Raw genomic sequence first — 17,449 nt, 5'->3', positions numbered from 1 at the left:
TTATTACATCATTTAAATAATAATCTTCAGTTTGTATAATGAAAAAATACAAAACAAATTTATACAATGCTATTTATTCATTACCAGTGTAGAAGAAGATTATCCATATTTGATACCATTTATATTACAGTTTGTTTTGACACTTGCAGACCAGCCAGTTTCGTTATTTTTAAATCACCACGTTTAATGTATTAGGATATTTTAACTTGATACGTTCTATTACATAGAACATGGGAACTCTTCCCTATGTGCTAGTGAACATTTACCATGAACAGTTTTCAAAATTACACTCTCAATTGCTTTTCTCTTGTTTTCATTTGTAACTGCAGATTATTAAAGGCTTACTCTTCTATTACATATATTACAGCAGACTTTGTAGCAATTATAAGGAGCAGAAGATGGCAACAATAAATCTCAATGGAATCTTTGCGTAAATCAGTATTCTAATGTACAATATTATATTTAAGCATCCTGTTACACTCTACACAATATATGCACAAATTCTGTCCTAAGTGCAACAATTTATTGTAGTTCATTCATCTTCCTTTCTTCTACACTATATGTTTCGGCCGTAAATGGCCATCATCAGGTGTATACTCTCACGTAGCTGCTACACTGCACGTAGTTTAAAATTTAAAAAACACTAGTCTTCCCAATTGTTCACTTCTCCGTTGCTAACAGGTTTCGATATATCAGAATCCTCCCCGCTGATATCTGTCAGATGTGTAACCACACCATGCAGGAACCTCAGCAATGTTGTTGATTTACATTCTTAATTACAAGGTACTACATATAAACAAACTGTATTACTGTCAACACAAGATGATACAGAATTGACCCCATCACCAGCAGACGCCAAGGACGACATATGGTCTTTCTGAGGGACAAGCAAGCTGCAGGTCACTTGAAACCCCCAGAATGGAGCAGGAAGTATCCCGCTGCGTTTTCTGGGAATTTCAATGCTTACCTTCGACGGTGCGAGTCTTTGAAAATTTGAGACTTGACAGATACGGTCGCAATAATTTTCAGAGAGGTGTACCGAGCGATCGTTAGCTTACCTTCATTTATTTGAGAGCTGTCAGAAGGACCGTCTTGTACTTAGGCCTAAATTAACATGGATCTTGTTAGGGATTGGCAGAATGTCAGTGAGAGTAACACCCAAATTTTAGGTTCAGCCAATCAGCAAAATTTCAGAGGAGAGGAAACCGGGCATTCCCAGAACCATCAGGACTTCTGCCTCTCCAGAGCAGTCAGTTGTCTAAAGGGAGTAACAGGCGTGACTAGCAAAAAGGGAGTAACAGGAGTGAGTCGCAAAAAGGAAATAAGAGGAGTGAGTCGCAAAAAGGGAATAACAGGAGTGAGTGGCTAAAAGGGAGTAACAGGAGTGAGTCATCAAAAGGGAGTAACAGGTGTCAGTCATCAAACGGGAGTAACAGGAGTGAATCTTCTAAAGGGAATAACTGGAGTCAGTCACGAAAAGTGAGTAACTGGAGTCAGTCATCAAAAAGGGAATAACAGGAGTCAGTCATCAAAAGGGAGTAACAGGAGTGAGTAGCCAAAAGGTAACAACAACAGGAGTGAGTAGTCTAAAGGGAGTAACTGGAGTCAGTCACCTTAGTGAGTAACAGGAGTAACCTCCCAGATGTTAAATCGATGTTGGTCGAGTCCAGTACACAAATTCTATGTGCTACAGCCTTGTAATGTGTAATTCTAGTTCACGTCTATAATAAAGAGCAACAGTGTTGGTGAAGTGTGAGTTTTAAGTGTTCTCTCTCTCCTTGTGTGAGCAAGGCCCAGAAGTCACCCTGAGACAGAATCTCGTCCTACCGTCTGAGCAGTCAGAACCCCAAATGCCTGCCTATCCATATCCCCACCTTTGTTATCCCCGTTCCAAATTTGTGGATTTCACCCAAGTCCACTGGCGCCCATACAAATTCAAATTCAGAGTAATCCCACACCCTACCCTGAACCAGACAACAACAAGGAAGCGGCGGATGAAAGCGGAGACCAACGTAAGGGCACTAAAAGGACAGTTATAAGTGCTGACCAACTTGTGGGGCTAGAAGACTCACTGAGCGGTTACAGAGTAAAAAAGTGACGCCAAACGAGTAGGCGAATGTGACGGCGGATATATAAGTGGTGCCAAACAAAGGGGCCGCACAGAACAGTGAGTGGGTCTTTTATAGATATGTACAAAATCTTTGTTACCCTACACACGTCAATTTGATTTTCAAAAACTGGCACTTTTAAACTCTTCAATTCAAATTTAAAAATTTCTTTAAATTTTTTTTCAAATTTTAAAATTTAAAATTCTCAGGAGTACCCGCCCGATGTCTATAGTGCTGCAGCGGCTACTTCTTGTTTTCAGCACTGTTCAGGTATTAATGTACACCTTTATCATAAAAATATTCGAAGAATACCTCTAGACAGCAGCACTGCCTGGTGCATGAAGTTTATTATCTCTATCTTTCTCCATACATTTTAAGTGCATGGCATGCATATTCAGTGAAATAATGATTTCAAGGTGTCTCTGAAGAGCCATAATATATAAGACTGAATGAAAATTAAATAAATATAATCCTGACAGACATATTAATATTTCAACAGGTTTTATTCTAGTCTGTTGATAAATTCAAGTAGATCTCCTCTAGTGTTATGAATCACCATGAATATGAAATACCTATGTTTGTTTGATCCCTCATAATATGTGTACTCAAAATCAAATTTGGTCCATGCTATTTATTTAGTGATCCCCCCCAATATAAAGGCATTACACTGCAACAAAGCTGTACTCAGGCTTTAACAATAAATTACTCAGTCATGGTATTACTTACCACCATAATTTTTTCCAAACAGCTGCATGCCCATGACAGCAAAGATGAAAATAATGATACATAACACAAAGGTTAAGTTTCCCAAAGCACCAACTGTTCTGCCCATGATGGAAATGAGCAAGTTTAATGTCGGCCAAGACTTCGCAAGCTTGAAGACACGCAACTGTAAGAGTAAACCAGCATATGTTATAACTTTAGTACCATCCAAAAGGTAAAATTAAAATTATACTTTTTGACTCATTTAAAATTATAATACGAGTACAAACAGGAATTTAAATTCAAATTCTCTTTTATATATCTTTTCTTCAGCTTAACATTTCACACTTCTGTCCAGAAGATGAATATATATAATCACACTACTGGTCTTTGAATGTAACTGTATCCACTCACTCACTCACTCACGGAGTGGAGCCTTTCTTGAGAAGCTGCCATTTATGCAGCTACTCAAGAAGTTCCAGCATTTTATGGAACCTGAAGGTTCAATACCATGATCAAAAGAGCATCCCCTCTTACCTCTCTGAGATCCGTTTTAATATTGTACTCCCACCTACACCTTGGTTTTCTCAGTGGTGTCTTTCCTGTATCCATTACTGTTCTTAAATAGTATGAACTGTATGAAATTCATTTTTTTTAAACATCACTCCAAAATGTACTGTAATTTTGTCCAAAATTTAACAATGTTATGCCCATCAACTAACAGACTGACACACAAATTAACAAAAGAAAAGAAAAGAGCATAACTTTCGGTGTTGACATTCTGGGTAGTTCAGCACACATACACCAATTCTCCTCTAAAATTTTGGCGGATTTCTACAAAATTGCATCACATTAAAACCCAAAAGATCATACTCTTCATAGTCACAACTGTGAGACTCTCATAACCAACACACTAAAAGAAAAGAAAAATGAGAGTTTGACAAAATATCCATTTGGAATTCCTGTATCTGAAGATATTATATATTGCCAAATACAACTTAATCTGTTTGTTCTGACTTCTGAATTCCTAGGCTTAGTACAACACTGGAGCACAGACATGTCAAAGTCAACATACACAGACAATATTAGATAAGGTGCTGTTTCACAAAATTTGCTTGAGGTATATGCTTGGCTTCCAATTGCCACCTACAGTGTTTATTTTATCTCCCTCCCCCTCCCCCTTTTGTAGGGTCTTATGTAGAAAAGAATAACAAAACAAAATATCATAATTTGCTTCTCTCATTATGTGTACTTGGTATTGTCTTTGTATATCTGTGATGAGAAACATATCACAGAAATGCAAAGTAAAGTCTTCTGGGTTGCAGCCCAACGTTCTGGTGCATATCGCTTTCATTTTCAGAGTCAGAGAAATGAGATTAAGCAGGTGGGAAGCTTAGCTTAGCCTGGCATACTCTTTGGCCCTGAAGATGTGGTGACATGCTTCCCCAAAATGTCAAGTTCTCTCCAAATTACATTGTGTTAGAAGTGAGCAGACTGTATACTTTATAGTCACTGCCATGAAAACCTTGAATCCAGCAAATGACAAAAATGATTTCTTTATACAATGATATGTCACTGTTCACATGATTTTGTTAACTTCTTGCTTGAAGTGACCACTAATATTAAAACTTATCTTAAAGAAACAGCATTGGAGGAGGGGGCTGGATTCATTTGTCTCAGTTCAGAGACCAGTGGTGGGCTTTTGAGAAGATGGTACAGAACACTCAGGTTTCATAAAATGCTGGGAATTTCTTGGGTGGCTGAGAAACTGCTGGCTTCTCATAAAGGACTCGGCTCCATGGAGTTAGTTAGCTCTGATCACTGCACCTGACCATGCTATTTTATAACTTAGATGATGTCACACATTATATAAAAAATCTCAACTAGAGCATAGAACATTTGGTTTCTAATAAAAACAGGATTTTGCAATGTCACACGCCCTTCCTTGCTACACTCCATTCATTCACTCCTAAATCCAAGTTTTCCTACATCAGGAAGGTGTGATAAGATAATGACATGGTGGTTCTCTTGAGAAACTACACGTAATAGTTACTCAGCCTGTCAACATATTTTCTGATTTCAGGAAACCCAAACACTATCATTACACAAAGAGTCCTATCTTCTGGGATGTAACACTGTCTTGTCCATGATGTGTGTGTATTAACAGTCTTCAAGTGCACACAATCCCATTTACCACTTCTACACTACATGTTTCAGCAGAATGCTGCCATCTTCAGGTGTATCGATCCATCAACCATTTCACTGCATGCCTTTGTATGTCCATTTACAAATAATATTAAATTTGTATATGTCCTTATATAATAATAAAGTTTATGTATTTAAAACTTGTTAAAACCTATTACCTCATATGTCATATTTTAAATTCGTGTGTGTTATTGATCATCCACATGGGGGTCATTCTTCCTATGTTTCTAATGTTGTGTGTATATTATGTCTTATGATGTGTTCTACTCTTGCGGCTGTGTGCGTTGTATCCTTGGATGTGTTGGATACATGTAGTGTAGAAGTGCTAAATGGGATTGTATGCACTTGAAGACTGTTAATACATACACATTATGAATATGAATCAGTGCAACAGGACGTTAAACTACAACATACTGTGTTGTCCACTGAATGTCAACTAATGTCTAACAGACTACATGATGTTATAGCCCAAAAGATAGGACTGTTTATAACCACTGCTGTGAGAACCTCAAATCCTTCATCACATGATCACAAAAGCCCAAAATTGGACCCTAATCTGCACCTGATCAATCCAAATACTATATATAAGACTAGCATCTGTAACTTTCTTTTAGTAGTCTTTCCCCTTTCGTTGTTTCAGCCTATATTTTGATTCATTCTTCATTTTTCTCATGAGTGACAAAGCAATACATATAAAATCATAGACTAACACTGTACTCACCAATCTGAATGATCGCAGTACAGATAGGCCTTGAACACCTTCAAGCCCAAGTTCCAGTAAAGAGAGTGCAACAATGATAAAGTCAAAGATATTCCATCCTTCCTGGAAGTAAAACTTGGGACTCATGGCCATCAGCTTGAGTGCTGCCTCAATGCCAAAGGTTGCAGTGAAAAACTAAAGAATAAAACACATTTAAAAATTGCTGTTGTGCAGGGATTCACTAAACCAAACCAAACAGTGATAATTTATATACACAAACAACCAGCAGTGCTACATATGATGTTCAAGTATGTATGAAAAGAAATATTTTATTTAATTTCCAACAACTTGGATTACATATTGATATACGTACATTCAACTGATCAAATATGTTAAACTGAGATCAGTCATCCGGCTGCTGAGCCATCATTGCAATTGTTTATATCTTCAAACTCCTATAAATGGTAGTACAAGGTCTTTTGTTCTATATTCAAACTACAGTTAACCAATTAATTGATATTCATCTTCAAAATTACTTTAAAACCATCATTATTTACTGCACACTGGCTAAAGTGAATTTCTGCAGAAAAGAGTTTGGTTATGGGTCATATTCAAGTAATATTTCTGACTAAATTCACCATCATTTAACAGTTACATGACAGCAAATTATATAAAATAATATATATATATATATATAATGTGGCGTGCCGCCAAATAGCCGGGCGATAAGAGGTTCATTGATAGGCAATGGCTGCGATAAGAATGTATACTTCCATGGAAACGCAATACCAGCGGACCATTACCTAGGAATCGCTTAAACCAAGGGTCTCCAAACTACGGCCCGCAGGCCCCATCCGGCCCACGAAAGAATTGTGCAGAAATGCGCCAATTGAACTAATTTTCCAATGAGTACTGGTAAAAAAAATACTTGTTCATAGATTTCAACTGATGTTTGTAATACCTCTCAACTAATAGTATTTTTTCGTGGCATCAGCGATGAACTTAATGTCACACAGGAATTAGCGTCACTTCACAGCATGCATGGCACTACAACAGGAGATGATATCTTCAAAGAAATACAAAAAACACTAACAGAATATAATTTGGACTGGAACCGTCTGCAGCGTGTGACAGTTGATGGAGGAAAAAAACATGTCTGGTATAAAAATATGTTTCGTTGGCCAAATCACAAAAGCTTGTGAGGATGCAGGAATATCAAAGCCAATGTTTCTTCACTGTGTTATCCACCAACAAGCACTCTGTGCAAAACACATTGATATGAGCTCTGTTTTAAAACCTGTTATTTCTATCGTTGATTTCATTCGCTGTCATGCACTTAACCATCGCCAGTTNTTTCCAATGAGTACTGGTAAATGTGATTCCGAGCTTATTGACCTGACATATTATACTGCAGTTCGACGGCTTAGCTGTGGAAAGGTTCTTTCGCGCTTCTTTCAGCTCAGGAATGAAATTGATATATTTCTTACCAAGAAAAACCATCATAAACCACTTTTATCAGATACCGAGTGGCTTTGGAAATCAGCATTTTTGCTGATCTGGTGAACCATATGAACAATTTGAATTTAAAGTTGCAGGGTGAAAGTAACTTAGTCTGATTTATTTGAACTTATCAAGGCATTCAGAGCAAAGTTGATACTTCTGGAAAGCCAAGTGAAAAATTGTAACTTTGTTCATATGCTATACTGTGCAGAGTTGCATAAAAAGGGTGAAGCAGAATTTCCTTCCTCGTTTGCAAATTTAGTCATTTCAGATTTGAAAGAACAATTTTGGAAGCAATTTGCTGATTTGGATGCCAGTGCTGAGGAAATTAGATTGTTTCAAAATCCGTTTGACTGTGATGCTGCAGATGTCCCAAGTCAAATTCAAATGGAAATTATTGAACTTCAGGAAAATTATCATATTAAAGACAAATACAGAGAAAGAAATTTGATCGAATTTTATAAATTTCCGAACTCTGAGCAATATCCAAATTTAAAGAAATTTGCTTGTAAATTTATCTCCATTTTTGGGGCGACATATCTGTGTGAACAAACTTTTTCCCAGATGAAGTACATCAGGTCGAAATACAGGGCAAATTTATCTGATGAACATTTAAAGTCACTACTTGTGATTAGCGTTTCAAAATTTGAACCTCAATTTAATCAGATTTTAAGAATGCAAAAAGAGTTCCATCATTCACATTGTTTTATTATAATTTGTGATGAAAATATGAGCATTTGCTGCTACTGTCTGTTGTCATTAATATACGATAATTTAGTCTCACGTACTTTGTATTTAGTTTATGAAATTCTGTGCATTCAATAAAACTCATATACCTAGAGTTATTAATTTCTCATTTTATCCGGCCTGTTGAAAGTGCTGAATTACTTAATGTGGCCCGCAGTTCGAAAAGTTTGGAGACCCCTGGTTTAAACAACAAACACATTTCCCCGGAGATGAAGTGACAGCAAGAGATTCGTTGCATAACAGGGGTTGAAACCAAAGCCTCCTACATGGTGCCCTATATTCAGTCCAAAAGGACGTTATAAGCGTCCAGCTTCAACAAGACCAGTCAGTTTTTATTGTAGATCTGACTAGAGAAGAAGCCAGCTCGCATCCGCCAAAGGGATCAAGACACTTCACTGAGATCAGCGGTGTAAGAAGTGATTATAACAGTAAAGAAGAAACGCCTAAAGGACGTAACTTAAAAATAATTGCAAGTGTGAGTGTAAAAAAAAGATTGTCCAATAAACGTCTTCATCAAATCTGAGACCCACGTGAAATTACTTGTCGCGTTACATAGGCAACGCGCTACAATTTATATGAGTTTTATTATTCTATCAATACTCCGAATGTCATTAATTACAAAAACTTTCAACCATGTCACTTTAAGGTGTCATAAGTGAAAAGTATTATATCATGAAATCACGAAAGTGAATTAAAAATGCATATAAACTTCACAGAAGACAAATTTCAGACTCTAAAAAAGAGTGGTTGGATGTCATTATTTGTATGCTATTAGAAAGCAAAATATTTTTAATTTAGCAAATTAATCTAAAAACAGACTGAAAATAAAAATGTAAGAAAAGTGAATATATAAATGCAGTATGAAAGCCAGCACTTAACCCTTCGAAACTCAGCTGTTCCATACATACCACCAGCTTTAACATACTAAAAATGTATTCCACACACAAGTGTATTTGTGTGTTTGGTATGGTTCTCATAATAAACAGCAATTCTTTTCTTAACAGTATTAACATGATGATCTTGCCATCAGAGTTCCTGTAAGGTATGAACTGGACTTTTATATATTATTTAGAAGATATTCATATATTATTTAGAAAATATTCACTCATTAAAGATTAAATGTAAAAAATAATTTGAAACTATGCTCACATTTGTAAGAAGAAACAGACATGGTACATGGCATTACAAGGCTGAGATATTTTAAACTATTCCAAAAATAGATTATGCATACAACAATTCACTTCCAAGTTAATTTTTGATATATAATTTACATTTAGAAGAGTAATGATGAGTACAAATTAATAAATTAAGAAAATTAATTTTAATTTCAGATTTAAGAGTATAAATTGAATATGAATAATGAATTAAATATTAAATTAGTAATAATGCAACTGTCTAGAAGTTTGACATTCAAAAACAACGTCCAGCTATAGCATCAGAAAATGTATCGTCTGTATATAAAATACCATATTTTCCTGCATACAGTGCACAGCTCATTTCCTTCAGAAGTCTCCCTAAAAATCTGCCTGTACTTATGAAAGTGTTTTGAAACAACAGCAGTCATGAAAGATATGCAGAAATTATTCAATAAATTTTTACAATTAATATGTAGAACATTCTTGTTCTAATTCAACACTTCAAAAGTTGATGTATGTTACACTCAGGGGTACAATAAATTAAAGAAATATGATACTTTTCTAGATAACATTTAAAAGTACTTACCAGACTCCAATATGATGACAACACTGACCATACCAAATCATGCCACATCATGAGGTTCTTCAAAAATATATTTTGTTGGTACTAAGAACTGTCAAAAAATAATTTTATGCCTGGAAACTAAAAGTGAATAAGAAAAATAAAAAAGAATATAAGACCACAAATAAAGTAACAGAAAACTAAATAGCAATTTTCTTTTTATAAAATTACATACTTCCAAGTCAAAAGAAAATATATATTGGACACTTCATCATCAGTGGTAAAGTGAAAGTTGTCTTGAACTTCCCCTTAAAAATGAACTGCTAAAGTAGCTGTTCAAATAAATTAAATTAAGGTAGATCCTTGGAATTATATTCACTATAATTATCTTCACATCCAGATAAAATCAGATGTTAAACTTTTCAATTTCCACATCCCAGAAAACTGCTTTCTTCATAGACACCGACATGAAAACCTCAAATCTTACATTTTGATTTTCCTTTCACTCAGTACAATAAAATGGCTCCAAAATGGTAAGGAGTAAATTAAGTGGACTTCTTGAATATGATTCAAAGGTTCCAACCACTGCACTGGGTCCTTCAGAGCTAGAAATCTGATTACTTAATTTGAGGTTCTCACAGAAGTGTTCAGAAGAGTCCCAATTTCTGGGATATAACGACATGTAGTCTGCTGAAAATCGAATTACATTTTGAAGCAACAAATCACCCCTGAAGTGTACTTTGACTATCAGTAGACAACCTGGCATTATATCCAAGAACATAGAACTCTTGAGAAACATATCAGCTTCCAGAGAAACATAACTAGCAAAAATATGGTATATATAATAGATGTTATTAAAAGGAATATTTTAATTCTTTCAGGTGAATGAATGAATGCATAAAGAGTAGGCCTTGACCAGCCCTTGTACTACAACTATCAATGACAACTCTTGTAGATGTTATGATGATGAGTATCTGAGGAACAGTGGTCGAAATTATGAAACGTACTGTAACTAATTAATCACAGGGACAAATTTGCCTTTCTTATATTTAACAATTGTGTAGGCTAGATGGAATACAATTATGATAAATGCAAATTATGAATCTGGAAGGAAGCAACCATGATCTAAATCTGCCTCAACCAAATGAGAAAAACAAAAAAAATCTCAGTTGATAATCACCACTTTCCAGACTGAGATTCAAAAATGGAACCTCCCAAATTTGAAGCATGTTTAGTAAAATGATTGGAGGCCTCACATGAGCAATTTACTAGCAAACAATTAATTTTTACCCACTTTGCCACTAATGTAAGCTGCCCAAATATTTAAATTAACAATTAAAGAAAAAATAATTCTTTGTAAAATACCAACAATTGTTAACAAGGTGTCCAATAAAAAATAAGCAAATCAGACTGCTGCAGTGTGAGTCAGTGCAACTTACATAGTTGCCACTCTTCAGAGCTCTCTCCATGTCCTTATTCATGTCGTAATGATCAAGAGCCATGAACAGGGTGTTGACGACGATACACAACGTGATGAATAACTCAACAAATGGATCAAACACGAGAAGGGCCACATACTCTTGGAACTTCAGCCACAGCCAGCAACAATCCCACACGCAGAAGACATCAATTCCCCGCACACACAAAGCTAATAACTTCTGTTTAACTGTTGAATCCTCATCATCTTCGTCTGTCGGGAAATAATAGATCGAGACTGTGCAATGCTTTAGTAACGTATCTTTGCAACCACAACTCTTTTTTGGGGAAAGAGTTTGAAAAGAATTATTGTACTTTTCCATTAATACACAGTAGGCTGATGATACACACTGTATTGTTTCTTTTTGCAAAAAGAAATTTGCAATTAAATACAGTTTCATATGTCTTAAATTTGAGAAGGTGTGAAATTTCCCATAACTTTTTAATTAACTCATTGTACGTGTTAAATTACGATTATGAACTTCGCAACATATAAGAAGCAATTAAACTCAAATAATACACTCACAACCATTTTTTTTATTGCTAGTGGGGCGGGACTAAGTCCCTTATACTGCGGCCACTTCTGACCTATTGTACCAACCCCAGATGATAGGTGAGGGTGATTGTGGAGCAATTGGTGGAATGAAGATTCGCAGGGGAAACCGAAGTACTCAGAGAAAACCTGCCCCAGCGCCACTTTGTCCACCACAAATCCCACTTGACCAGACCCAGGATCGAACCCAGGCCACTGTGGTGGGAAGCCAGCGACTAACCGCTTCAGCTATGGTGCGGCCCACTCACAACCATAATTCAGACCTAAAGAAAATCTTTCTAAACTGGATTGTTTAAACTTCACATGAGGATGTATGAAGGCCAAAATAAATTTACTTCAATAACTGAAGTGTTACACAGAACACTATAATTGACAAGAAAACCTCAAAGAAATAACTGTTCTCAAGCACTGAAACACGTTAAGAAGTCAAAGACAGTTTCAGTTTCTTTCAAGAAATGAAACACTAACCTTAACAATTCTAACAAAATATATGTTCTACAGAATATATATTTCACATCCGAAATTCAATCTTTGCAAAAAGATACATGTATATATATATGTCACCTTTAATCATTGTTTAAACTTTCTCAGTTGCAGAAGTTGAATTGAAAATAAAATGCAGCTGATCTTAAGGCAAATGAATAACTTAGCCAATCATACAGCAAAATCAATGTGCGAATATGCGAGAAAGTTCTCCCAGTGGTTGCAGGTTACATAAACATCAAAATTTCTGGAACTTCAGCCAAAGCAGATTTACTGGTTTAATAAATCTGTATACAACTTTGTTGAACATGTTGCTGAAAGCATGTGTTTAGAAGATCTGAATTAGAATAACTTACATAAGCTGTGCAGATTATATATACCCTTACAAATTGTAAAACTGTTAAGTAGCATAAGAAAGTTTATGAGAATACTAATAAGTCTGTGTCTATAATAATAAGATTTTGCTATTATAATAGATGTTGAGTAAGTTTTAACTATTCACATAAGACTACAGTATTCAACCTAAGATAGAAAAGGTATGGGAAATTGTAAGTTCAAAATACATACTTATGCCTAATCTGTGTGGTGTTAATTAAAAGATTATATCATATACAATATTTAGATATGTATTGAAAAGGAAAATTGGACGCTGAAAGAATATTGAAGGTAACAAAAGAAATAGTACTTGACATATATATTTCAATATTCCTCTAACAAGAAAATGCAATGCAACGGCATTACAATATTCTTAGCCATGCAGATTATACATGCAGTGCAGCCAAAGTGAGCAAATCGAAGTTTTGCTAAAGATTAATTGCAGCTGCATATCTTCTTCTTACACCATGAGCAGTCCTGAAGCAGATGTATTACAAATGTTACGAGAACCGACAGAAAATTAAGATCTGTAATGTATTGCAAGTCTGAAAGCCCATCAAATTTTACAAGAAACAGAAATAGACAAAAAATGCTTGTGTTTCGTTATATTGTGTCAATAACATCTAAATAATAGGTTATATAGAAAATATCAACCACATAAATTAGCCATTGGGATATTTATGAAATGTTTTGTTTACATAAGGACATAATACAATTTCTGTTTTTCTCATGTATAGGCAAAATCAAAACGATTTCAAATAAATTTACAGATCTTACTTACATATTTTACTTCTTATACATATCTTTTGTGGTATGATAAACATTTGAGAATTTTAATAAAATTATGTTTAAGCCCAGGAATAATTTTACCTTTATCTTTGAGTATAAAGATGCTGATATATGTTTAAATACGCATCTCTACATTTTTGTTAAATAACTGAGATTTATTTTCGGTATTCCTTTATACATAAAGATTTATGTCATGCTTGCTCATTAATTAATTTACATTGCGGCTCAAATAAATACATATACCTGGACCCATCAAGCCTCTGTCAACTAATTTACTTGTCTATAAGATAATCCTTCCTTATTCAATATTTCTAATAACCAAATTTGGAATGATTCTCCTGAATTTTTCATGGAACTGAAAATCATGATTTTGATTCTGTGACAGAAGTGTATGTCATACAGCCTAACAATAGGTTACCTTTGACTACTACAAACAAAATATATTAGTCCATAAATAAAATTATATAATTGTAATGACAGACAATTAAATGATCAACAAATGCTGTTGAAAAGTGAAAAGAACTCAGAAGAGAAAACTGACATAGAGATCAATTTAAGAATAGTTACAAATTTTGTCAAACTGCAAAATAAATATTATCGAACTTTGAGAGCCCACCCCTGCAAAAACACATAACAAGCTATAATGCTGCAACATGAATCCTTACAAAAAGAAGCAGAAGCAGAATCCAAAAATGAATATGATTTTTTTTAATTACTGAAGGAAATTCAGGAAAAGATATAATTAGAAATTAATCTCTTGGAAGGGTTGGTATTAATAATTTCTTACAGTTAGAAGAAAAACAATTACTTGCTAAAGCAAACCAGGTTTACGAAAATTTACATGTCCTAATTCCTTTACATAATATAATAAAAGTAGAACTTTTTATTTAAATCGCTAAATGTTTAAGTGGATATAATGTTAAAGTGACTTTAAATTACATTCCAAGATCTGAGCTCAGATTGTAGCCTAGTAGCCTTATTAGGACCAAAACTATAAATAAATACTAAAGTTCTCATTCAATCATATGTGATACACTATTTTATTGATATAAATTGTGTAAAAATGCTTCTGTATTTTGTCCCTTTCAAGGCTGGATGCCCTTGGAGGTCTCTTGCACACAAACTGGTAAAGTGTCTGAATATAAACATAATAAGAAGGAAAATGTCAAAACTTGGAAGATATAAAGTACCTTGTATCTTTACTTGTCTTAGACCATGTGATGTATGTGTAAACAATGAATTAACACTGTAAACAATACTAGCGAGAAGTGAAAACAATCTGAGAAGATGAGGACAAGGCAGGATAATCAAGATGTAAATTAATGTTACAATATTCTAGAGCACTATTTCTTAACATCGTGAGAAATAAAAATAACTCTATTATAGGAATATGTATTTTTTTCTTAATGAGTGTTTAAGACAGAACTGAAGATGACCAGCATACCTAAATATCTATTATCTTACTGCTGCTAGGGGCACCTACAATCACAGGGATCCATTAACTCCCTTGAAAAATTACGATCAGAATCAAACTAAAAAGAAAATTCTAATGTAACTCCTAGTGACTATGATTTATTTTAAACAAAAGAATTACTTTATTTTAAATGTAAATTGCCCGCATCTTTTCAATGTTCTTCCATTGTTCATTTATATATTTCTTTCTCTTGTTTTTTTATTTTTTTTGCATTGTATTTCTCCAAAATTATGTGAACATAAACATATTCATCCTGCTAACTTTATCATGATATTAAAATTTTAGACAAAAAAACGCTGAAGAACAAAAATTTATTAACTACAATCAAGCTGATATGAAAAGTATTAAAAATTAAAATACAAATTTTGTTCAGTATATCTGTTCTGTATCCATGAATTTCTTATAATTTGTAAGGAAACAACTTTTATATTTATTAAAAAGTACATAATACAGTCACTGACTATCTTCAAGGAGTAACTCAAAAGTTCAAACTTTACCAGAAATGTTGAGAGTATGATCAGCCATACTGTGTTTCTGACAACACTGATTACAAGTATTCAGCTTCAACACACAGAGGAAAACCTCTTATAAGAAACATAATATTGATAGAGATTTCTATGCCAGGAACTGCTCCTCCACTTCCAGCTCCCAACTAACCCTGAAAAGGAAAACTACTGCTGTGCCCAACACCGCTGCCACCTAAACCTGAAACAGTTTTCCTCTGGTATGAAACTACTAACCAATCAAATGTCCACCAAATTAAATATTTCTTTCTTCACACATTATTTAAAGAGACCAAAAAGCTATCATCCGTTTCTGACATATTCAGTATGCTACAAAATATGTATATGAGTGTTATCTTTTCAAACAATATAATTATTGTGAGTAGGAGAGGAAAATTTACTTTTGTAAAGAAGAATAATAAAATTGTAAACACATCAGATTTTGGAAGTGCAATGTTTTCAAAAGAACATAATACTTTTTTTTTTACATATGTGTTGACAGATCTGTGAATGTGGGTCATTAATCATTTCCATCCTGAGATTTTCAGATGAAAAACTTTTTGATTCATATTTATGTAACAATATATAAAAAACTTTTGGTAAAGCGGTAAGGAATGGCAGCACAAATGTAATTTCACTGATAATATTGAATATCAAAGATTACCATGAAGAAGTAATGATTTCAAAATGGTCACAAGCCATATTTGTTTTGAAAATCTGATAACCAGAAAATACTTTGCCCACCAGAAAATGGTGAATCAGTTTATTCTCACCTTCATTTTTGCACAAGGTCCGTTTCTTCCTGTTGTTGTGCCAGGGATAAGTAATGGTAACAAGATACTGGATTAAAAAGCCAGGTTAATTAGTAAAATTTATTGGTTATGTTGTCCTTAACTCATTCAGGTGAGGTTCACCATTTCCTGTCCTATGAGTCCCAAACTAATGGTACCTAGACCAGAAAAGCTATATCCCAAATGACAGTTGGAAAACATCAGCCAGTAATAATTTTTGATTACCAATAGAGACCAGGCAATCATATTTTTAACCCATTAAAATGGAATATTTCTTTAATTTTTTTCAGAAAGTTTATTAATGAAACTGTCTGTATCAGGACTGTGTATGTAGCATCAAATATTTATTTCATGACATGAAATATATTAAAATGTACATTAGACACATAATGAGATTTCTGGTTTACAAATGAAACTAGTACCTGCTAAAATAATTTAATTTAATTCAATTAATTTTTACTAGACTTAAATTTTAGCTGAAGTGTGGTGTATATTCAGAAATACTGCATTAGGTTGTTCTGCCATTATGAACAGTTACTCTTCTCAAGCTGGGATTTTTAGTATTAACTAAACACAGAAATAAACTATGTTCTTTTGAGACTGCCACATCAGTGAAATAAATGTATTCCATTATGCAGAGACTAGCATCTTCTAAGGACATTTGATTCTGAACAAGTACTACTGTACACTATCTTTAGCACTGTTTCAATTGATTTACAATGACATGACAGTTACAACTCACCATCACAAGAGGCAATTGCATGGTTATATTGTTAAAATTTCAACTCATTTGAAATATTATTTTAAATATATTTGAAAATATGATTTAGAAATATTTTGCAAATACCATTTAAAAAATATCCAACAAACTATATCTAAACTTCAAGGAATTTATTATATTTCTTGTCTCTGCAGGTGCACAACTATGTGTATTCAGTGGAAACATTATTTTTCTAATAAGGTACTTTTCAGTTTAAGATATCTATAGCCTAAAATGAGTAGATATATAAGACAAATCACATGTTAAAGCAAACTTAAATAGTATGACAAATATAATATGTATTATAACATGCATTATGAGTGCTAGTTGTAATTATAACAATATAACCACAGCATTAGCTCTCATTTGGGTTGAGACATCTCAGCATTGTAAATACAAGCTGAACAAGCCTAACAATAACTTGTTCTCTACTTTCTAGTTAATACATTACACATGTGAGATCAAATGTCTTGTGTCTTTATAGCAATATATACGAATGGTGCCAACAGATTTACATTAAAAATACTATAACTCAATTATCATGTCTCTCTGCTTGGGAAGGTTTCAGTGGAATAAAATGTTCAC

The 17,449-nt window shown here is 33.9% G+C and overlaps 1 protein-coding gene across 21 annotated transcripts in view; it reads right to left on the bottom strand.

The window, feature by feature from the left end:
• Positions 1-17,449, bottom strand: part of LOC111864711 (sodium channel protein para) — a 289,515-nt gene that overhangs the window by 54,066 nt on the left and 218,000 nt on the right. For 13 of the 21 annotated variants that reach the window (XM_033751552.1, XM_033751551.1, XM_033751554.1 and 10 more), the window contains 3 exons: positions 11,100-11,374; positions 5,737-5,910; positions 2,835-2,997 (listed from right to left, as the gene is read on the bottom strand). In XM_033751552.1, the coding sequence (XP_033607443.1) occupies positions 2,835-2,997; positions 5,737-5,910; positions 11,100-11,374 (612 nt within the window). The remainder of the gene's footprint in view (positions 1-2,834; positions 2,998-5,736; positions 5,911-11,099; positions 11,375-17,449) is intronic. The other 8 variants (XM_033751553.1, XM_033751555.1, XM_033751557.1 and 5 more) reach the window with 1 other exon arrangement.

This window comes from Cryptotermes secundus, unplaced genomic scaffold, assembly GCF_002891405.2.
Source record: "Cryptotermes secundus unplaced genomic scaffold, Csec_1.0 scaffold654, whole genome shotgun sequence".
NCBI lineage: Eukaryota > Metazoa > Arthropoda > Insecta > Blattodea > Kalotermitidae > Cryptotermes > Cryptotermes secundus.
The sequence above is the reverse complement of the archived record's forward strand: the minus strand, read 5'-3'. Positions and strand labels throughout refer to the sequence as shown.